Source organism: Rhamphochromis longiceps, linkage group LG18 (assembly GCF_057381845.1).
Source record: "Rhamphochromis longiceps isolate RC_006_pf linkage group LG18, R_longiceps_female_GT1.1, whole genome shotgun sequence".
NCBI classification, from domain to species: domain Eukaryota; kingdom Metazoa; phylum Chordata; class Actinopteri; order Cichliformes; family Cichlidae; genus Rhamphochromis; species Rhamphochromis longiceps.
The window spans coordinates 10,660,799-10,684,407 of record NC_140574.1 but is presented as its reverse complement, the minus strand read 5'-3'; the positions used below and the strand labels follow the sequence as shown (position 1 = coordinate 10,684,407).

The 23,609-nt window shown below is 40.1% G+C and overlaps 1 protein-coding gene across 1 annotated transcript; it reads left to right on the top strand.

Annotated features, from left to right (window-relative positions):
- Positions 1-845: 845 nt before the first annotated feature.
- Positions 846-22,053, top strand: cc2d1b (coiled-coil and C2 domain containing 1B). The gene is made up of 26 exons (XM_085389036.1): positions 846-980; positions 1,266-1,392; positions 1,490-1,634; positions 5,862-5,962; positions 7,543-7,653; positions 8,165-8,308; positions 8,562-8,889; positions 9,431-9,549; positions 11,388-11,466; positions 12,721-12,798; positions 13,942-14,069; positions 14,761-14,833; positions 15,017-15,156; positions 15,234-15,363; positions 15,589-15,761; positions 17,704-17,829; positions 18,104-18,162; positions 18,277-18,393; positions 18,709-18,782; positions 19,042-19,100; positions 19,187-19,238; positions 19,553-19,652; positions 20,324-20,414; positions 20,544-20,666; positions 20,948-20,997; positions 21,513-22,053. The coding sequence occupies exons 2-25, from the start codon at positions 1,330-1,332 to the stop codon at positions 20,957-20,959; spliced, it is 2,625 nt and encodes an 874-aa protein (XP_085245162.1). The 5' UTR covers positions 846-980; positions 1,266-1,329; the 3' UTR covers positions 20,960-20,997; positions 21,513-22,053.
- Positions 22,054-23,609: the final 1,556 nt, after the last annotated feature.

The window sequence follows — 23,609 nt, the reverse complement described above, 5'->3', positions numbered from 1 at the left end:
TTAAGTCTTAGTACAGCGTGTAAATGAAAGTGGTAATTTTTCAGAAACTAGATCTCCATTTTAAGAAATTTAAAAACAAAAAACAAAGTATGAATACATACAAACATGTGTGATAAACATGTGGATTTGACCATTTTCACGGCTACTTGCCGTTATTTGAGCCTGAGAAGTATAAAAACCAAGCCACATCTTTGAATAAGTAGTCTTTTTTAAAGGCTGTCTTTATGTATATAAGAATGTTTTAGCCCAAAAACAGTAAGTCTTTAAAAGAGACTGAAACTAAATACAGAAGATTGTTATTTGGCAGTGTAGAAAGATCAAAACAGTTTGAGAAGTGGCTTTTGGGAAATAAATAAAACGTAAAAAAAGAATGATCTACTGTCCTGGGGAAAAAATAAAATAAATATTGAGCAGTAGATAAACAGACTATTTCAAAGTTTCACTGCAAAGAGAAAGATGTGTACTATGAACCAAATAAAAGCATCTGTAAAAATCTCTGAACCGTCTTTGAATTGTGTGGCAGATTTAGATCTGACAGTTTCTGACAGTATGTCACTTGAAATATTTGTTGAATTTGAACATTTTGTTCTCTGTGTTTTCTCTTTTATCTGTTTTCTGTAGAAAAGCATTTTTAAGGATCTGCGTCACTATCATGTATTATGTTTGTTTGAAGTTAGTGTATTTATGTTTGCGTTACTACTTAGAGAAGTAAGCCAATACATTTATGAAAAACCTCGTTACCAAATGTTTTACACGCAGGAAAACCTGACTTACTCAATAAACGTGGCTTGTATTTTTGCTTCTTTAGTCAGTGGGGACATTCTCGTTGCCTGGCAGACATGACTCGGGGATTCAACTTTCAAGCAGCGCTAGGGTGCTCCCAGGCTTAGCGCATGCGCGTTCAAAGAAATCCATTATGTCAAAGCATAGAAATGAAACTGTTCCTCTGAAAACTACCTGATGAAGTTGTGAACGAACAGGTAAATGTAAACGGTCTTTTCGCGGTATGATAATCTCTCTGAAGCCCTCGCGGCAGATACAGAAGTAGTTTCCATCTTGTTTATAAATTAACTTTTAGACTTAAGAGCCGACAGACATGGTTGGCTAGCAGCTAGCTGGGCTAACGTCACCGTTGTTTGGCAGCTCGTTTTCGCAGCTTGTTCGGGAGCCACCTGACAACCGCTCACATGATTTCAACAACTACTGCAACCGACATTGATTACAACACCGACATATTTTCTTAAAGTGTACGTGTGTTCGTGTAGGTGAGGTTTGGACCACCGGGGTGTCTCCGAGGGGATATTTCTACAACAAGAAACCAAAACAAACATGTTTGGTAAGAAGAAGAGAGCACCGCAGCCCAAAGGCCAGGGCGCCGCTGCTGCCAAGCAGGTAACAACTCCAGTAAACATAAGGTTGCAAACAGGAGGTTTTCTCTTCAGAAATATGTCAGCGTGGAGACGTTTATCCCCTTACTTCCTGCTTTTAGATGGGTCTGTTTGTAGACCTGAACCCCGAGGAGATGATGATGGGCATGGACGGAAACCTGGACGATCCGGATTTGGAGGCGGAACTTGCTGCTATTACTGGAAAAAAGGCTGCTGCAGGAGGAAAAGCCAGGCAGAAGGGGAAAAGTAAGTGCAGTAGTTATAACTTAAAGTTCTGAAAACCCCACTTCCACACGCACCCTTCTACACATGTGGTAGGTACAGCTAACATTTGCTGTCATTTAAGCGCTGCACTCACAGTCTCAGGCTACTTCCACACAAATGCAGTCACCATCCAGGTGTGTGTTTTAGCAGTTTCGAACATAACCTCCGAATTTACTAATTTTCCTTTAGACATGATTCGCAAGATCATGCAACTACACTTTATGTGTCAGTGTAAACAGGAAGCAGAGGGTTTGTTGGTTGGTAGAGATGCTTAATTATGGCTGTTATTGTGGTCAGTATTGAGATCACTCACAGCCTTTGTAATTTTGTATATTTAGTGAACTGATTTTAACAGTGGATTCCTTTGTACTCTGTAATGTTTTCTTACTACAACCCTCATTCATCCAGTCACACTCTGATGGATGTTCAGTGTCTTTCCAAAGGATAGCCACCAATCTACCAATTAGTTAAATCTAACTCCAGTGCCACAGCCATCCCAAATATTAAAAATAAATTACCTGAAAGCATGCTGCAGCCCAGCAGGAAGTGGGTTTTGAGCGGAAGCGGACATTGTTATTGCTAATATAATTTGATTATTTGTGCAGATTTGCTATGCAGGAAGACCATTAGGTACCAAAAGTATGATCGGAGATTTCTTTGCTTGGACCAGCAGTGTGTTGTCATATGGAGGCATTGCAAAGTGAATTCATTTTTGTGGCTTGTTAGACAGAATCAGGGAAGAAAGATATAATAAAAGTTCCCTCTCTTGCCCACTGTCACACACACTGTCACCGGGTAATTTGTTGATACGTGTGTTTGTTTTTCATATTTCTTGTTCATATTTGATCTTTTACCCCTGATGGGACTCTTAATGAATGAATAAAGAATAAAGGTATAGCAGGAACGCAGTACTCAGAGATAAAATCAGAGTTTGTTGAAGAAAAACTGTCAGTGAGCATGTTAGGGGCACAGACTTTGTTAGTCTGGAAGCTCACTCAGCGTGTAAGTTAGCTCTCTTTTTGCAACAAAAACTCAAAGCTTCTAAAGTCGGGGTTTAGATCTCCTGAGTTGATGTCCCGAGTTGTCCTGAATATGGTCAACACCATAGATAGTGTAAAGATGAATGTAGGCCAAAAAAAAGCTACTCAGTAGTAACTATTCATAGAAGCCAAGACTGTTTTTTGTACCAGGCTATAAGCAAACTTTTTAATGCAGTAAATGTGAACATTTTAAGTAGAAATCTGGGGATTTACATGCCTCCAGAAACTGCAGTTTGTAGCACTTCAGCATCATTTTTTAGTTCTGGGCCCTATTTCAGGAAGCCGGTTTAGAAAACTCAGAGTGAAAAACGATACTCAGGGTTGAGTAACCCCGAACTGTCCAACTCGGAATATTCGGTTTCAGAAAGGCTGATAACAATTAGTTCAGTCAACGCGGAGTTGCTTTAACCCCAAGTTAAGCGCGCGCACGAGGATACATAAAGCCCTGATTAGTGGAGCACAGATTAAGCGAGTCACCATGGAGACGGAGGGAAAGAAGGCGCGGTCAATGTATTTTACAGCGCTTGAGGCCGAAATTCTGATGGCAGCATATGCCGATAACATGCAAATTCCGCGGAAAAAAGCAACACAGCCTCAGCTGCAAAAGAAAGGGAGCATGCATGGCAAAATATAGCCGACAGAGTCAATGCGTGAGTGTTAATTTAAACATTGATCTAGGGATTTCCACCCATTTAACACGTTATTTTATTATATTTTATTTTATTTTTTCTTTCATACATTTTATTTTGTGATGTGATCTGAGGGCAGGTGCAACCCAACAGGCCCCAAACGTTCCTGGCAGCAAGTAAAAATGAAATATAAAAATATAGTCCAAACAGGTAAGGTGTAATTGTATTATGAGCCATAGTGCTTGGTCTGTTTGTCCTATATAAATCAATTGCAGTTAGAGGCTACATTAATTTTCTTTCTGTAAGCACTTATTGAAATTATCTGAGCACATTACAAGTACATATTTGCTTACTCTGTATGCTCAAATGTGACCCGTTATAGCCAACAGAAAAAAAGCGGAGGCCCGAAAAACAGGTGGGGGTCCTCCACCACCACCACTCACAGAGGCTGAGCAGTTGGCTTCCACATTTGTGATAATGTTGGCAGCATCACATATGATCTTCACAGTGCAGAGAACACAAATTAGCATCCATTACTATAATGAAATAATTTGTTAGTTTGAAATGCTACAGGGAACTATGTACCTGTACATTAATGCTGTGGAAAGACTTCCTGTTCACATAGTCTCCTTCATTTACTGAAGGAGCAATGATTGGAATGTGAGTGCCATCTATACAGCCAATCACGCCTGGGAACCGTGAGAATAAATGTAAAATTTAAGTAGTAGTTCAAGTATCACCACATCATGAATTAAGTTTCGTTCATCCTGATACCTGCAATTTTGTGGCATCCCTCTTTGATGAATCTTGTGGGTCTATGACCGGGGAACACCACAGACGAGTACAGGAGACGTTTCAGTGCAACTGTAACATTCCTGACTGCCCGACAGACGGTAGCCTTGGAAACGTGCTCAGCGTCACCAATATTATACAGAAAGCTCCCGTTTGCAAAAAACCGAAGTGCAATACAAATAATATGTACAGAACTGAGAGAATGTCCGCGATGTGTCACATGAGCAATATTAGGCCTGAGGATGTTATTCAAATAAATTATAGATTGTGCTGAAAAACGGTAACGTTCACACAGAAAATCATCAGGAAATGATAAAATGTCCGAACGCGCTCTAATCACTCTCTCCCGGCGGAGAGCTCTGCGGAGAATTTGGGCTTCAACATCTACTGGCTCTTCAAGGAAGGGGCACGCCATGTCTGACACTTCCTACAGTCAGGTTTCCGACAAAGAGGCGGAGAAAGTTAGGGTTAGTTGAAGCTAACCTGCTAGAGGGCAGGTTAGCTTCACGGAGTGTGTCGTCATAGTAACTCGCTCAGAATTAATCTAAACTCGCTTTGTGAAACCGAAAACCCAGAGTTTCCGTTAACCCAGGGTTTACTTACTCAGAGTTTGCACTAAACCGGCTTCCTGAAATAGGGCCCTGGAGGTTGCCACCTTAGCCACCACAAATGTGTATATAAATAATTTGACTTAGACCTCGTTAAGACAACACAAGTACTGTCCATAGTTGGGATGTGCTAGAAGTAGAATTTTAATTTAAGTTTGAGTTTTGACTTCCGACAATTATTAAAACCAGATACTTGAGATATAACAATTATTGTGCCACATTTTTATTTCCAACAATTAGTACATCCCTTTCCTCCATAAGTGTCTAACTTCACCTCCTTAACAGACTGCAGCAGGTTTAGTTCATCTAAATATAATTAATGGTAAAAGAAATAAAATGAAATATGTTTTTTTCTAAAGTTTAATGAATCAACCAGTTTTTTTCTCAAAGTCTGTGAGTAATTGTGTCACTCCTGATTTTATTAAATAATTAGGATTATACCGGAATTAAGCAGCTGTACTTCACAGTCCATAAAGTGCAAAAAAACAACAACACACCAGAGAGTGTATTCCCACTTGAAGATAGTGGTAGAAAGAAACAGACTATACCAGTGGGAGAGGATTGTTTATGTACAACAGTGAATTATTTAGCCTATCACAGCTAAATGTAAAAATATCAGCGAAACCACTGAAACAGTTTCAACAATCTTTGCTGTGCTCTCCCCGAACACGACCGAGTCTTTCACTTCTAAGTGTATTTTAGAGGTTTAAGTCAAGAGTGTGAACTCGATTTAACTTTAACAGCTGAATAGTACCTCATAAATGGTAAATGGCCTGTATTTGTATAGCACTTTTCTAGTCCCTAAGGACCCCAAAGCGCTTTACACAACCTGTCATTCACCCATTTACACACACATTCAGACACTGGTGATGGCAAGCTACATTGTAGCCACAGCTGCCCTGGGGCGCACTGACAGAGAAAAGATGATCTTCAAGTTTTAGGTTTATAAAACTTTTTTGTGAGAATGCTCTCTTTCATTTGGAGACTTTGACTGTTGGCTGAGTCTAGTGAATGTGTGATAATTATTCCCCGGACAATCACTCTTTGTGAATTCTTTGTTTTAGAAGATGTCATCCACACTGCATTGCTTCATTTGTTCTGCTTATAATGTGAATTCATGACACCTTGATTGTGTTGTAGGTCCCCTACCCATGGAAGATATCGCAAGAATGGCAGACGAGTGTATGAAGGACCTGGATGATGATGATGACGACAATGTAGAAGACGATGAAGACCTGTTGGTTAGTGTTTAAATAACCTGCTCTGTTTGATCCATTCCCAAACTTTAGGCAAGGCCAGCAAGCAATCAGAAATCTAGGCTGATGTGTTTATTTTATAACTTGGTATGTTTTCAGTGCACACCAGAGCTTTAAAACTGTAAACTGCATAGATTTAAAGATGAAAGGCTACTGAGTGCAGTGATAAAGTCCCATACATGGCAGAGACGTGGAAATGACTTTCCGGCCTAATCAAAGCGAGCTTGGATATTGTTGGTGATCAAAAGTCTACAAATACATTGACCAGTCTGGTTTAAGTTTTAGGTCACTTTATTCCATCCTTTCAGAATGATGTGGCTCACTAACCCAATAATCGTGCTTTGTGTTAGATTCCTTAGGAGTCATGGTTTCCAGTTTCTTGTAGCGGTGTTTTAACAAATGCACAATTACACCAACTGGCCACTTTCGCGGGTAAACCTGTTCCACCGCTCTTTAATACAAATATTTAATCAGCCAATCACATGCCTCAACTCAGTGCATTTAGGCATGTTGACATGGTCAGCAAAACTTGCTGAAGTTCAAGCATGAGCATCAGAATGAAGAAGAAAGGTGATTTAAGTGACTTTAGAAACTGCTCCATTGGGATTTTCCTCATGCAATCATCTCTGGGCTTTACAGAGAATGGTTTGAAAAAGAGAAACTCTCCAGCTAGTGGCAGTTCACTTTGGGGTCCTTAGTGTCCATGGTGCACTGCTTGAATGCCACAGCCTACCTAAATGTTGTTGCTGGTAATTTCTGACCGTCTTTATGACCACAGTGTAGCTTCTGATGGCTGCTTCCAGCAGGATATTATCCCCTATCACAAAAACTCAAATGAGCTCAAACTGGTTTCCTGAGTATGACAGCAAGTTCACTGTTCTCAAATTGCCTCCACAGTCAGCGGATCCCATCCAATAGACCGCCTTTGGGTTGTGGCGGAAAGGGAGATTCACATGGATGTGCTTCCTGCATATCTACAGTAACTGTTCCATGCTGTCATCTCAGTATGGGCTGAGAATTTCTGAGGAATGTTTCCAGCACTTTGTTGAATCTAAGTAACTAAGAATTAAAGCATTTCTTCAGACAAAAGAGGGTCAACCTGGAACTAGGTGTACTTAATGAAGTGTCCGTTGAGTGTATAGTAGTCAGAAAGTGATCTGTAGCCAAAAACATGACGTTCCTTTGGCAAATGTGTGCTTTTTCTAAGTCACTGCTCATCTTGTTAACCCTGAAAAACTGGAACAGAACAGCATTTTACTGATATTAACTCACAGTCACTATCAACTGACTCCATGAACTAAAACCAATAAATAAATTCACTCTGGCCTCTCTGTGCCCGTCAGTTTTATAGCTCACACAGTAATCATGGTGTTCTTAAGCTGTAAATTACAGTTGGTTTTTTTTTTTTTTTATGTTCTGCACTTTCTGCTTCGCAGTATTTCCATTTATCAAACAACAGATGGGAAGCGTGACTCCCACTCGCTGCTTCTGAAATCCAGCTCTGTGTGTGCACAGAGAAAGCTTACTGTTGATCGGTTGCATTTTTTTTCTCCCCCCTCTATCAGGCAGAGCTACAGGAAGTGGTGGGTGAGGAGGAAGCTGAGGATGTTTCCTCCACATCCTCTGCCCCTGCTGAATCTTCTAAGGGTGAAACACCAGAGTCCCCAGCGGCACAGGTACAATACACGCTGCTTCTGCCAAACTTGAAACTGACACCATCAACATGTTTGTCAAATGGGAGATTTTTTTACCTGTTGCCAGTAACTGAAAAGAAAGGGAAAGGAAACATCCTACCTGTTGAGGTTTTATAAAACTTGATGCCTATTTTTTTTTTAATATGAAATCAAAGATGTTTTAAACTTTTACACAAAAAACAGTTGTTCAACTGGCACGTGATCAGCTTCTGTTGACTAGATGCAGTTGAGGTAAATTATTTTCATTCCTTCTAGTAAGTCTGACTTCATTCCTGGTGATGAATTTCCTCACATCTGCATTTTAGTGTCTTTTAAAAACTTTGGATGCTTAACGTGCCTCGAATTTTAAGCATATGATTAAGGTTAAGATGTAGATGGACAGAAACTGAAAAATATGTTGTTTATGTCAACATGTTTTGCACAGTGAGTCATTTCTTCCTTTAACCAGATGTTTCCAGCTGCTTCTTAGGTTGTTTTGGTCTCACACTCGTAGGAGGAAGTAAAAGTCTCTGCGGCAGCCCCCGGCAGCCTCCAACACACCCTGGAGGAGAGGTTGGCAATGTACAAGACAGCCCTGCAGAACGCCAAGACAGCAGGGGAGTCCTCAAAAGCCAGGAGATATGATCGTGGTCTGAAGGTACGACATGCAGAGGGCATGAATTTACACCAAGCTGTTCGTTATGTCACAGTCAGAAGATGCAATTTTGGTTTGCATTTCTTAAAACACCTTATGTAAAAGATTTTCATCTCTTTCTTACTCCTGCCCATAAAACCTCTTGGTCATTGTTTACACTTGTGAGTCTTAAGTGATTAGATTTCTGCGATGAACCCTTTTTATTACACATGATGGCGTCTTTGTTGACTTTATGAATTTATGGTTTCTCTCACAGACGTTGGAGTCAATGTTGGGTGCTGTGAAAAAAGGAAGGCCTGTAAATGAGGCAGAGATCCCGCCGCCTGTTGCCATCGGAGCCCCGAGCGCTGCCCCGCGACCAGCTGTGCCTGCGAGGCCTGCTCCCCCTGTACCATCGCCACCTCAGCCCTCTCAGTCACGGGAGTCGGAGGCCACATCACCACAGTCACCTGCCGCGCCCGATGTCATCACACCCAGCAGCGAGGAGGAGCAATCGTCTTCTGCTGCTCTATCCACTCTGAGCAGCCTCCCATCTCCTCAGGAGCAAACCGATGAGGAAGCTGCTGACGTTTCACAATCAGATGGTCAGTTTCTCTTGAGTTGCACATTAGACCGTGTTTTTCTTTGCTCAGAATTGGCATGGAGACTACAGCTATAGGCATAATTGAGCTGCACAGTAAAAGCAATCTGTCTGTGTTAGAATATCTGTTACGCTTGACGCTGATTATCAAAACGAGTCAGATTAAACTGACCAGAGAACAGTGACAAGTAGATGTTTTTAATCTTCCAATCGATGAAGAAAACCCCGTCTTCATCAAAATTTATTATTATATTTTTATTATTTATGTATTATGTAAAGACCTCTCAACTCTTAAACAGGCTATATAAAGTGACCACCAACACATTTTAGGTTTAGATTATATTTTTTTCTGTATTTTAGCACGCTATGATGCATTTGATCATGTGTAACTGGTAATGGTTTGCACACATTTGAGTTTGGATCGGAGGGAAGCTGATGACTGATATAGCTGAGGCGAATCTGTCGTCTTCTCCCTCCTCATTATTGCGATGAATGAGGCCTTTCACTGTGGGAATTGACATCTGATTTGTCCGGTGAACCCTCAGCCAACAAGGCCACCGAGAAGATGCTTTTGGAGAGACAGCAAGAGTACAAGATGGCAGCGCTGAGAGCCAAGAAGCAAGGAGACGTGGAGCAAGCTAAGCTTTACTTCAAGACCAGCAAGGTGAGTCAGAGACCAGCAGCTATGAGTGATGTGTTCAAAATGAAGTGACAGATAACCAGCAGACTGAATTGTGGTCTGACAGGTCTGTTGTAGATGGTTTAAAAACATTTTCAATGTGATGTTTTTATATTAAATCAGATAAAAGGATTTCAGACAGAAACATGTAGCCATTTGTCACGTCTTTGTAAGAAATTGTGTATTTTCTGGCCTTCAACAGTGTAATTCAAAACGGTGTTTCTGTTTCCTGTTTAGCGTGTTTGTGTCTGTGTGTATACACAGAATGAAGCCTTTTTCCGATGAGAAGTGCAGCAATGTTTCTGAGCAGAGGAAGTTTCTTCTGTAGGAATGTTGTAAAAGCTGCATTTTTGATAATAGATACCGTGTGTCTGTTTTCAACATGATGTCTCACAGGATTATTTTTAAGAAAAATCTAATACTTACCTTTACAAAGCAGGAATTGGTTCCTTTTTATTTTTTTCTGTTATTAACTTTTGGTGTCTATTTGGATCTGGGAACATTTTGAGATGGGGGAGCAAAACTGGAATTAAATTCTTCTCAAATAAATGTTTTTTTTCCTCAAAAAATATGAAGAATTTGATTAATTAATCCAGATATCTTTTTGAAATCAGAGCCTTCATGAGGCGCGTATCCTCACACTGCTCTTGTTCTCTTTGTTTTGCTCTTTAAACTTGTATCACCAGCTGTTTTTTTTTGTTATCAGACATGATCAGATTAAATGATTTCGAGTGAACATAACTTTTCAAATCGATAGATATCATAGATGTACATGCTAAAAATCTTGGACCTTTCAAATTTTGGTGGCCTTGTACATTCGGTGACAACAAGGGAAAGCTCAGAGGTCAAGTTTACTGAAACTCTTTTGAAAGTCAGTTGATGTGTTTAAATAGACCTTTGAGAAATAACAGGCAGTGAAGTATAATCACTGTTTGGTCATGTATGCTGCCATGATTAAGGTGATTAGAGGGCGTGATTATGGCTTCTGGTGAGGTGGGTGTTTCAGGACAGCTGTTCTCTAACTTTTACTTCCAGGTGCCACCTAAAGATTGTACTACAGCAGGGTGGCACCATTTTCAAGAATATGTTGATTTACTTTAAATGCTACAAACCAAAATAGAACGAAAAGTAACATCCACAGCTAAGAATTCAGAACAAAAACGTTGTGGTTTACCACCAACAACTGTCTAGATTCACTTTGTGTGTCCTTTGCTGTATGTTCTTCTTTTTAGTGGGAAATTTGAGTCATCTAAAGTTTTCAGCCTTAAACAAACTGATGTCCACTAATGCTTGGTCATTTTATTATACAGTAATTATATTTTTCTGAACATTAGCTTTATTTCCTTCCTGATACACCCCTGGAGTATCTCAGAAAGTTCATTCTGTTTATCTGTACGCAGCATTTTCAGGGGAAGAAACATTTAATTTCTTTGATTACTGTGATGACTGATGAAATGTTTCTTCTCCCGAAAACACTGCATCCATACAAACTTTCTGGGATTGCCTCACCAGAATTATTGAGCATGCATCAAATCTTGTAGAGTTAACAAACACGGTAAAAAAAGAAAAAGCATTCTGTTATCCTCTGTACATTCATCGCTCGTGTCTGATTTGATTTCCAGTGCTGTAAGATTTAGAAAACATTTATTTGAATCTAGAGTTAAAATAGTAGCATAGTACTGCACGTTGTTATCCCCACACTGTGTTGCTGCACAGTCTGTTGGCAGGGTTTCTCTCTGAAGAATGTGAAACATGCCAAAAATGCAGATCCTCACAAAGACCATCATTATGTTTGACCTTTTTTTCTTTTAAATTTGATCCAGAGTTTCGATGCAGTGATCGAGGCGTTGGAAAAAGGACAGTCAGTGGATCTGAGTGGCCTTCCTTCACCTCCAGGACAGGGTGAGAAACACTAGCGTCAAATTTCAGTTTTGTTATGATGAACACACCAAGGAACTGGCACCAGTGGTTCAAGTACAGTAAAAGCAATCAGTCTGTGTTGTCTTAATTGGTTAGAAATCTGCTATCCTGTTACGTTAGGGTTAGGGTTATTATAGGCCATTGTTTATCTTATACTGGGCCTTCTGAGCCAGAACCTCAGTTATAACTCCTCTCCTTTTAAGCCAACTTTCTTCTCATTGGCTGCCCGTTGCAAACAGAAGGCCTGAACAGCAGATGGGCGGGGCTTGTTCAGCTGGGATGTTTTGGTGAGATTATTCAAAAATGTAACATCCAAGGCTAAACTGCATCTCCCTCTAAGCTTTATTTTCCACGTCAGTATGGTGAATATTTGTTTGGCACAGGCAGTAATAAACTTTTCTGTTTAGTACTTACCTTAAGTGTTTTGTGTCAGCATTACAAATGATTGAAAAAGTATCTTTTTCATCTGATATTCTGTGTGTGTGTGCTGTTGCAGGGGTTGTCATGTTTAATGTCCACATTAAACATGACAGAAAATGTAAATAATGAGGTCAGAGTATGCACAAATAATCAACCTGAGACAAAAGCTCAGACCTGACATTCAGTTTCAGTCATTTCTTTGGTGTACTGCTTCATAGGCCATCATCTACATGTTTACCATCACCAGGGGGCAATGTCAAAAATATGTGGAACAACTGGTCTGTGGAGTACTCATGCATGTGCTGTTTCTGGTCCTTCAACCAGCCAAAGGGGTAGAACCAAAGTTAAAATGTACTTTTCAAAACAATGAAAACCGTCTGCCATGGCCATCACCTGTGCTTGGCATGTCACTTTTTTGAACACTGATTGTTTTCTTTCACGTCTCCCCCTCCTGGTTAACTCTCCTGTCACTCCTTTTCCCGCAAAGGGATGACTCCAGACAAAAAATGCATCCTTTACTTTGTGTAGCTAAATACCTACACAAATGGGTAATAACACATTACCATGAATTCTAAGGGGTGTACACCTCTATGTACACCAGCACCATAGTTCAACTTTAAGCTATAACACACTAAACTGGGGTATGTATGTAGTCACATTAATTATGCATCTAAAATGCAGTAAACTACTAATAACAAAAGTCGTTTTTTAAAAAAGGACTTTATTCTAGAAACTCAATAGAGATCACACAGATCTTCCACAAACTTGTTTTCTGTTTGTTTCAGTTGAATTTGTGTTTTTGTGTTGAATGTCCAGGAGGAAGCTCCGCTCCGGTGGCTGCAGCTCCCGCTGGTCAAAGCACACAGCCGACCCCGCCGGCTGCAGCAGCTCCAGGTAGGAATCATTTTAACAGTCACGTAGTTCTGCTTTCAGCTTATTTCTCTTAAAATACAGCAAATTATATCAGAAGAAAACATGCTGTTTGTTTTGTGACAGCGTTGTATTAATTTACATAAAGATGAGTAGCAGGAAGTGACCCCAAACATGACAGCTCTGATAAACATTCAGCTGTTTGCATTAAAAAGTAAACATTCACAAAATGTCACATGGCTGATGAGATGAGATTTACAGTCCTTATAAGCACCCATGGTTCATTCATAGTGAAATCAATGAGCCTGTGTTGTGAAAAAATGTATAGTATATGTATGTATGAGTTATTAATTAACTGAACAAACATTATACGTGAATTGTGCTTTTAACAGGCACTTACTTGTACTTTTCAATATAGTAATTCAAAAGATGGAAAAACCACAAATATATGATTTGGAGGTGGTGGGGGACACTGGGTTGTCTGGTAAGGAGTAAAGCTCATATTGCTAGATATTTTTGAGTGGAAAGGCATCTCATAAGGGCAATTAGCCGCTGTGAGGGTGAAAATGGGGACAGCAACAGGTTGGGGTGACAGTTTACTTGGGCCTTTTGAACCTAGATGGTAGCCAGGAGCGCAGCAGAGAGCTGCAGCTGATAAACGAATGACACCAGGTCCCTCAGAGATATGGAGACAAAAGGAGCTGCAGCAGGTTTTGTAATGGTCCTTTGATCTGTCGACCAAAGGCTCTCTCTCTCTCCATCTTGGCTCAAGCTGAACTGAACTGTCATGAGTTTTTAGGAGGATGCAGATGCACCACTATAAAGGAAACAGGTGTGCCTAACTTGTAAAACAAGAGCTTTGTAGCAAAAAGGAGTGTGGAAAAGTAATTTTTTCTTCCAGATTATTATTATTATTATTATTATTATTATTATTATTATTATTATTTATTTATTTATTTATTTATTTATTTATTTTTTCATCATTGCTACGAATCAAAATAATAACTCTATTTTATATCTGATAATTTTTCCTGCACCAACCGAGAGACATTTGCATCTTTGACACGTCCATATTGCCTCTGTACTCAATCAGATAAAGCTACTGCCTCGTTCACGGGGTCGCTACAGTGGGTAGTTCTGGTTGATTTTTTTTTTTCTTTCTTTCAGCCCCTTCAGCTCCTAAAGATGTGCTGGAGGCTCTCGAGCAGAGACGAGCCAAGTACACGGAGGCGTCTGCACAGGCCAAGGCCAGCGGAGACGACCGCAAGGCCCGAATGCACGACCGTATTGCCAAGGTAACAGGAGAAACTTCTGAAGTCTGTCCTTACAGTCAGAGTGCTCTGTTACTAAAGCTTTGTCACATTCGTCCTCTCTGACATAGACACAGCGTTTTATTTTTCATGCAGTCTTGGGTTGTTTCCACACATGAACTGCACACTTTGAACAGAATCAGAACGGGATTTGTTCCACAATTATTCTTCTTCACATCGAGCACAGAGCAAGACTTGGATTACTTGAAGTATTGTTTGTTTGTAGATGAGGCGAATGCCTGAAAAGAAAGCACTGGAGGCAGCATACTAAGCTAATTAAGCTAAATACAAAGAGATTTATATGTGATCCAGCTGTGAAGGACATTTGTGTTCTTACGTGCTCCTCTGTCGGGTAAAAAGTTCTGGAAATGTTCAGGATTGTACTGGATGAGTGAAAACGGGCCCGCTCCAAAATGTGAGACAGACCATCCTCTTTCCCTTTTTTGTTGAAGCTTGGATTTGTTTGTGTCTAAGACTTTAAAATCTCGAATAATTATGTGGGTATGAGTAAATAAAACGAGGCAATAAATTAAATTTACAGACATAATAATAATAATAATAATAATAATAAAAGCATAGTCTCCCAGCACTTAGCATCGGCAAACTTCTACGTTTACCCCCCGATGAGAGGATTGGCTCTGCTGCTAACATATTTTTAAACTCCTGCCTCCTGCAGCAATACCAGAGCGCCATCCGCGCTCACAAAGCAGGAAAAGCAGTCAACTTTGACGAGCTGCCGGTTCCCCCTGGTGAGATACATGTTTTTTATTTTTCCAAGTGAAATTTAACTCTATAAAGCCCAATTATATTTATGTGCTCAGTTCTGTAGTGCAGGATTACTTTGTATACTTTTATTATTGCTGCAGCACAAATACATGGACATTTCTTTTTTCTGCTAAGCTGAAAAGGTCAGTGAACACCTTTTCTTACAGGCTTTCCTCCGATCCCTGGCCAGAAGGCAGTGGGAGCTGAGCAGGGGATTGTTGCTGCTCTGGAGGCAGCTAATAAGCTTGCCTCTAGTGATGCTGCTGAAGTTGCAGATGAGGAAGAGGATGAGGCAAAGGAAGAATTGGTAGGATCACAGAATTACAAGGTAATTAAATATTTGGTTCCTGTGGAAAAATTGACTGTAGTGTTTTGTCTGTGTAGGCAAAGCCTGCTGCTCCTGAAGAGCCAAAGAAGCCCACTTTAGACATTCCCACAGCAGGTCACGAACAGAAGAGGACTCCGTCAGCTTCACCTGACAGGACAACCATCGGAGAAGGACTCTCACAAACAGGTAAGACACAAGAGTTTAAGTCTGAAGGATATAAGACATCCTCTGAAAACCCAGAGACTCCTTTGGCTCCTGAGAAACTCTTTAACAGAACATCCTCTCAACTCGTACTGAAAAAGTTTTAGACGAGGTACATGGAGAGAAGTACTGACTGACTGAAGAACCTAGGGGCTCATTACAGATCTATAAACTACTTCGCTTTGTGTCTGTTCTGTCTTCATTTTCCAGCTGTTCAGCAGCTGGAGTTCTTGGAGGGTCGAAAGAAGCAATACATGAAGGCTGCGCTGCAGGCGAAGCAGAAAAATGATATGGAGCAGGCAAAGATTTTTCTCCGCACCGCCAAGAGCTTCGAGCCCATGATCGAGGCGGCACGCAGCGGCAAAACTGTGGACATCAGCACGGTGAGCAGACAGTGGATCTACGCTTCATATTTGGATTAACCAAAACCTGCTTACAGTTAAAAATAGGCTTCATTCAGGTTGTAGATTACAAGGTCTGAGAACAGGTTCAGAAAAACCAAAAGTTTTTTTCACGTGCACCTCTAGAACATTTTTAATGTTTGCTGGTTTTAAATCTGTCAGCAGAAGTCCTGTTGTCTGTCCTTCTGTGATAAGCGCTGCACCTGCTCCAGCGTGCCAAAACCAAGATCATTCAGTTTGGTTCTCTGAACCAGCACAGAGTTAATTACTGCTCTTTAGAAGCTAGTCACAGAAAGTCCACTCAGTTTTTCTGTTTATTAAAAACTGAAATGTGGGCTGGAATCGTTCAACTGTGTTTTCATTTTGGAGCCGTATTTGGAGATGTTGCAGGGAGGCAAATTTGATAAAAAGGGCAGGTGGTCAGGAAATACTGCGTTGGCATCTGGTGATACTGTGCTGGCTTTCACCACAGTCCAGATGTTTCTGCCTAATACCCCCCCTTAGACACCGCAGGATGTTGCTTGTGTGGACAGTCTCACACTGGGGCACCATTCCTCAGTGCAAAACCTGATCAATGTTGATAAGTTGGAGAAAGAAATGAAGAGCATGTTTCCTGTCTTGCTCTTCATCTTCAGTGCTGCCTTTGCTATTAAAAAACCTGACTTCCAGGAAAAGATCTAAAAACGGCAGCTGTGATGAAAATGGTCCTTAGGTGCTCAGTAAGATCAGCCTGATTCAGATTATTTTTTGAGAAACACAATTTAAAGTTAGATAAAATGACTAAGTGAGAAAGTTAGTTCTGAATGTGCCTTGATGGAGTTACGTTGATGTTTGTTGTTGAAATTTCATTGTGTTTTATGTAAGAATTAGGTTGAAGCTGCAAAACACAAGACAACAATTTGTTTCTAAAAACTTGCATGTTATATGACAGGCTTTAGAAGGCTTTAGATATTTAAATCTGACTCCCAAAACAAGTTTTTGGCCAGTACAGTTAAATTATACGCACGCACAGGAGAGAAGAGGGTTATCAGCAGTTTGTTTAAATGATCCGATTTAAGATAAAATAAGAAATGTTATTTATCACTAAAGTTTGGAAAATTTGTCTGTGAAGGTTCTCAGTCATCCAGTTCATTGTAGACTAAGGAGCTTGGAAAGAAAAGCGTCTTGACATCTTTAAGTTTCCTTGAAGACGTTTCACCTCTCATCCGAGAAGCTTCTTCAGTTCTAAGAGCAACTGGTGGAGAGTCCGAGATTTTAAGCTTGGCTCGTGTGATTAGGTAGAGGATCAATAGGGGATCCATGACCCTCTTGGGGGACATTCCCATAGGGCTTAAAATCTGGGACTCTCCACCAGTTACTCTTAGAACTGAAGAAGCTTCTCGGATGAGAGGTGAAACGTCTTCAAGGAATTTAAAGAAGTCAAGACGCTTTTCTTTCCAAGTTCCTTTGGAAAATTTACTGTTACAGCAATTATAAACACAACTAATAACAAACTAAAGCAATAATAATAAAGTAAAACAGAAAAAAAATAGCTCAAGAGCTCAAATAAACAAAAATAAAGTAGGTCAATAAACAAATATATAAACCAAATAAAAAAACAAGGCTATCAAGTGATGCTAAACATGCTGTTTAAAAAAATATCTTAGTAAAATATAGAGAGAATAAAATAATTAATTTTATTTAAAAGATGGCCTACTAAATAAAATGTGGCAAAAAAACAAAACAAAGAAAGGAAATGTCGGGTGACATTAATGTGTCTCTGCACACATGTGGTGTAAAGTGTTATGAACAGTGTATGGTTGAAATTAAGCTGCTGAGATGAGACTATAGAGAAATCTCACCCACACTGATGTGTTGTGTTGAGTGTCTGCAACACAGGCTAAAAATGCTCTCTCTCTCTCTCTCTCTCTCTCTCTGCCTGCAGGTGCCGTCGCCTCCTGGTGACGAAGACGAAGACTTCATCCTGGTTCACCACAGCGACGTGCAGATCTCAGAGAAAGCCGAGGAAGTTTACACGCAGCTGGCCAAGATCCTGAAAGAGCAGCACGAGGTAAAACCGCAGCAGAGTCTTTATAAAAAGTTCTTTTTGAAATTTAACGGAATTAAATTTTTCTTCGGCCAAATTCTACAGATTATTTGTGATTTTAAATAAATGTGTTTATGCCTTTAAACTATTAACAAGATTTCCCCTCAGAAGAAACTTTTCAGCTCTCTGATGTTTGTTCATGAATAATTTCTGCTGCCAGAAACAGATTTTCTGCCTCTGATTTCTCCAAACTGTGACCCTCTGTGACCCTTTCTCCTGGCTTTCTTCCTTTATTTAGAAATGTTTAACTTACTCCGAGCAGTTCAAACACCTGGGAAACGTCACTGAAACAACAAAGTAAGCTTCCTCGTCACCTACAGAGATTTACATTTAAACTCTAAATTAATTGTTGAATGGTTGATGACATGAAACATGAAAAGGTTTTATTCCTTTTTTTCATGTTTTTTTTAGGTTTGAGAAAATGGCTGAAAGCTGTAAGAAGAGTATGGAAGTCTTGAAGTTGGCTCAGTCGAGGGGTCTGCCTCCTCCTAAACATCATTTCGAGGAGAAGTCATTTCGCATAGCCAAGTGGGAACATTTGCCATCAATTCTTTACTCCTGCTGAGTTATTCATTAGTTATAAAGTTAGCAAATAATCTGCTTTCATTTATTTTAATAGACGGTTCATATATTAAAGGGGCAGTAAATAATTTCATACATGCCTTCATCTTTTGCTTGCACTAAACAAATTTTAGAGAAAAGCAGTTTTCTATATGTTTCTAAAAGTGTATACAACATAATTTCACTGAGTGACTGGTGCAGTTTTCTTAGTGTTTACACTTGAAGCAGACACAATAAATCACTCAACTTTCTCCCTGCTTTTTTTCCTGTTGTTGTTTTCAGGATATTTCCAGAGCTGAGCAGCACTGACATGGTTGTTATTATCGTAAAAGGGATGAATCTTCCTGCTCCTAGCGGTAAAAATCTGCATTTATCAGTTTTTCCTGTTTTTTTTGTTTTCCCCCCCAAGGACGTGTTTATTCAGAATTTAAAAATATTCATATCAGCAATAAAACAGGAGGATGAACAGGGATAAACGGGGAATTCAACTCATAGAACAAACCAGTGATCTTGAATCAGTTACTCAGACTGATTTTCCATAAATCGAGTCGAAGGTCACACCTCAAAGTGGGTAAAACAAAAGTTTCATGCTTTTTGCTTTTCTTCCTCCTGCAGGAATCCAAGCAAACGATCTGGATGCTTACGTCAAGTTTGAGTTCCCCTATCCCAGCACGGTAAGAGCCTGAAAATCCGCCTTTTTAAAAATTAACACCAGTGAGTGTTTTTGCTTAAGTTTCATCTGCTGTTTTGCTGCCACCAGGAGCAGCCACAGAAACTCAAAACAGCTGTCATCAAGAACACTAACTCCCCAGGTGAGACATGACTCTTGCTTCAGGTGTGCTTTAGTTGTGGGATTTTCTTTTCTAGTTCCAGGGTGTATAAATGTTTCTTTTTCTTTTTTTTTTAAGGACACAAGCATTTTTGCTGTTCAAAACAAACCGAGCCTTATTTTAGGTTCATTTTCATGCGAGATCATTTTGGTTTTAAAGTTGTGGTACTTTTTAAAAACTCTCTTAAGGAGTTGGGTAGAATTCCCTAATATTTCCATGTTGGCTTTATTTGTTGTCCTCTAAACTGCTTCATTTAGCTGAGCGATGTTGACTTTTTTGTTGTCTCTTTTTGTCAGAATACAACCAGAGTTTCAAGCTTCAAATCAGCCGCAACCATCGCGGCTTCAGGAGGGTGGTGACAGCTAAAGGCCTCAAGCTAGAGCTGCTGCACAAAGGGTGAGTCCCAGGAGCTGCTGGTCGGACAGCATGCGACACGTAGTGAGTATTTAAAATGTGCTGTGAGAACTTTTCGAGCAGCTGCTGGCTCTTTAGTCATTAGCATGTTACAACAATGGGACTTTGACACAAGAAGGGCTGTAATTGTACCTGTTTATTTCAGATAAATGTGAGAAATTAGTCAAATCAGTCGTGCTAGTGGGTGTTTACTGTGAGGGATTACTGGTGATGTTTCAATATGCTGCAAAAAAGAAGATCTGAAAGTGGGAACGCATAATAACCAGAATCTCTGATGGGAGTCTTCAGGTTTAGTTTCTTATCACAGTGTAATTATATAAATGTGTCAGCCGGCTCTGCTGGTGTTTGCTGTGTGGGCTTAAGATCAGGGTAGTTTTTAGAAGGAAGAAGTGCAGATTAACAGAGAGAATAAAAATGACACACATGCTGAATGAGCAGATGTTCAGAAACCAGATGATCCTACATGTTAAATGATGTCTTGTTTATTTTGGCATCACAGTTTTTCTATAGAGAGGTTTTCTATTTCAGTGGATGTTGAATGGGTTGCCAATGACTTGGTAGATGTTTAGAGGTTAAACCTTGATTTTTTTTTATTTCACACACGCTGTCCTTAGCTGTGGCTCATCAGTGTAACCGTGTCTGTCGTCTCACAGCGGTTTCTTACGGAGCGACAAGCCGATCGGAACAGCCCTGCTGAAGCTGGACAAGCTGGAGTCACACAGTGAAATCAGGGAGATTGTCGAGGTGAATGACATTCAGTTTGAAAGGATAAGGAAATTGATCTGTGGTGTTTAAGTTAATTCGTTAAGACAGAAATCAGGAGGCCGTTTGTCTGAGAGGGTTAAGATGTGATCACGGTGTTTCGTGTGCCAGGTGATGGACGGACGGAAACCCACAGGGGGTCGCATTGAAGTGAAGGTCAGACTGCGGGAGCCTCTTAGCGGTCAGGACATGCAGACCAGCACGGAGCGCTGGCTGGTGATTGACCAGTCGCAGGTAACATATAAAGATATGAAAAAGCTCGGTAATTAGAATATGATCAACCCTCAATGACTTCAGCTTTACTTAGAATGGCTTTCTTTAATTTGCTTGCTTTTATAGTTTATTTGCCTTTTTTCTGCTTGTTTAGTTAATTTTACTAATTTGTTGTTAAGGGTTTTTTTTGTTTTGTTCCATATTTTATAAAATTATGGACACACAAGGTTATGTTGGTAGCCAGGTGTGTGTGGTTTTGTAAAATGTTCTCAGAGCTTTACCCGTCCTTTCTTTTTTGGTAGGTTCTTGTTTAGATGTTACTGCAAGACTGAAGATGAAGTGCAAGAAGAAGGTAATTATACGGTTTACATTCACAATCATAGCTAGAAGATGAGCCTGCCATCACAATGTAGGTGAAGAGACTTTTTAGATGCTTTGATTTCTTTTGGTCACCTGTCCCAGATGGATGCCTTAAAATGTACAACACACTTTTTCAGGTTTGATCCAGTGAATTAGAAGGAAAAAGATCCAACATCCAGAGTACCAATGTTTCTCAGACATTAGGTTGTATAGTTTTGCTGCTGAAATTATGATGGGGGGGGGGGAATAAAAAAAGCTAAATTGGCAACCCCTCAGCCTCAAAGTAGACACAGCCACTGGATCAGTCCCAGAATCCTACATTACATTGAATTATTGCGTTTACAAGATTTTCAGAACACTTGACCTCCAATCTTGACTTTGAGCTCAAGGTCACCAGGATTCAAACTCATCCAAGATTTTTAGGTTATGGCTAGAAAAGTTAATGTCTGCAGTGCATCTACGTTTAATTCCTCCTTGACTGATACTGGAGATGTCTTTGCCCTGCAGATGTAAGGAACTCAATCAAAAACACTCAGAGGGAGAAGAGGAGGAGATGATGAAGGTGGTTTGGGAAGTTCTGAAGACGGTCTGTTGTTCAGTTTGGACTCAGACCTACACGGGTCTTGTAGTATCTTTTGCACATTTGCACGACACACACGCTCCCCTTCACTCAGCAGGAGACACGGAGCTGCCTTATGGAGACGTGAACCTTGTGTCTGCCTCCACCGGAAGGCGATGAGGGCCTCTCTTTGAGATTGAAAAACACTCAGGCAAAGATCACAGCTGCCTAAACTGTTTCCTGATGTGTGGGTCCGGCATGGTGTCCTTTGCGAGTGACAAAGGGGACCGGTGTCGAGTTAAGCTGATCCTGCTGCCTGACGTAATTTTTAGTTAATATATCAAAGAATGTGTAAATAGTCCTTGTGGTATCTAGAACTGCACCTATGCACTAATACCAAAGTAATCACAGTTGCTGTAAAATCCTGCGTATTTGAAAGCCGCCTTTAGCTGCCAAATCTGTTACGATATATACATTTAAATTATATAATTACAGCCTGGGCTGTCGGGAGTTTTCAGTACATTTTCCGCTCAGTTACAGTCTGTTACAGACTTCGGTGTGAAAACGTCAGGCAGATATTGCAGTAGCCACCTCATGTTTATTTAACAGGAAAGTAAGCCAAGAAATCACCAGATTACACAAGGTACGATCGTTATTTTAGAGACCACACATTTCGCATGCGCTGCAAGTCCTCTAATTGTGGTCACTAAACTGCACACTCACCTGCCTGCCGTTTTAGGTGCATTTGACTTGTTTACACTGAATAGCACAAAAACTGGAGACGAATAATGTCACGTGTGAGGAGGAGAGTACACAGGATCATCTTTAAAAAGCATCGTGTAAAGGAACAGAAAGAAAGAAAGATTTAAATGTCAGGAAACTCTAAGCTTAGCCTAGCTTTGCATAAAACTGGAAGGGGGCTGCAAATTGAATCCTGTTTAAAAATACAACTACTAGTTTTTCAAGGTCACAGATGAACACATTTTATATTTATTTCTACCCACTCATTTTGTAGAAGGAGTTTAGGACCTTTAAAAAGACTCACCACTGGCCGTCTCAGTCATTATGCTCAGCTAACCTAACCTGAAGCAAAAGCAGCTCTAGTCTTCTGGTTTTATTCTTTTGACAGCATATGGGGGCCATTCTGGGTGGTTTTTCATAATCCACAGTTCACAATAATTCCTGAATAATTTATTTAGGTGTCGCCCACCAGTTGATTCTGTCTGAAACAAGCTGTTTTAGCTCCTCCCCCTTTATTAAGTCTGTTTCCTTCTGATTGGCTGCCCCTTGCATACACCAGCTTCAAGTTTCTGTGTTTTAGGTATACTGCCCTGATTATTTGAAAGTTTGGCTAGCATATATATAAAACAGGAAATAAAAGATAAAACACACTAGCTCCACTTTAAAGTTTGGAGTTCACAGGGAAAAATGTAATACATTTTGAAATTTTAAGGGGTGGAATTTTTTTTCACTTTAGTTTTCAAGATTATGTCAGTTTCTGTAACGTCATTGTTATTCAACAAACACCAATCGAATCACATATTTATGTACAGTGCGATGAGGTTAAACCAGCCTTGCAAAGTCGAGCAATGTTTCAAAGAGTAAGTCGGAAATTTGGCTCCATTGTTTATTTAAATTGGCCCTAATGTGCTGTCATAGAGTCTCAACAGGAATGTTTGTCACTACTTTTGAAATCTATGGACCATCTCATGTGAGAGAAACTGAATATTGGGAGTGAAACCTCTCAGTGTTTTAATAAAGGGTCAGTTCACTCAAATTACCAAACCACGTCAAGCCAAGCACTTTTTCACATGTCATTCAGAAACAGTTGACTGATTGAATTGCCATGGTGAGTTCGAGTTAAGATAAAGCTCTAAGCGGAGTCTTTCCCAGCTGCCTTAAAATGCCTCAAATGACTGAAACGGAGTCGTTTCACATGACTCTGCAGCGTCTTCCAGCTCTTTGTTTCTACTTTGCAACCTTGTTTTGGAGTATTTTGCAGCTAAAGAGACTTCTGTGCAGTTGCTGTGTTACATCCATGTAGT

Coding starts and splice junctions, on each gene's coding strand:
- cc2d1b (XM_085389036.1), top strand. CDS start 1,330: ATGTTTGGTAAGAAGAAGAGAGCACCGCAGCCCAAAGGCCAGGGCGCC. Junction 1,635..5,861: donor AGCCAGGCAGAAGGGGAAAA/GTAAGTGCAGTA, acceptor ATTGTGTTGTAG/GTCCCCTACCCATGGAAGAT. Junction 7,654..8,164: donor CAGAGTCCCCAGCGGCACAG/GTACAATACACG, acceptor TCACACTCGTAG/GAGGAAGTAAAAGTCTCTGC.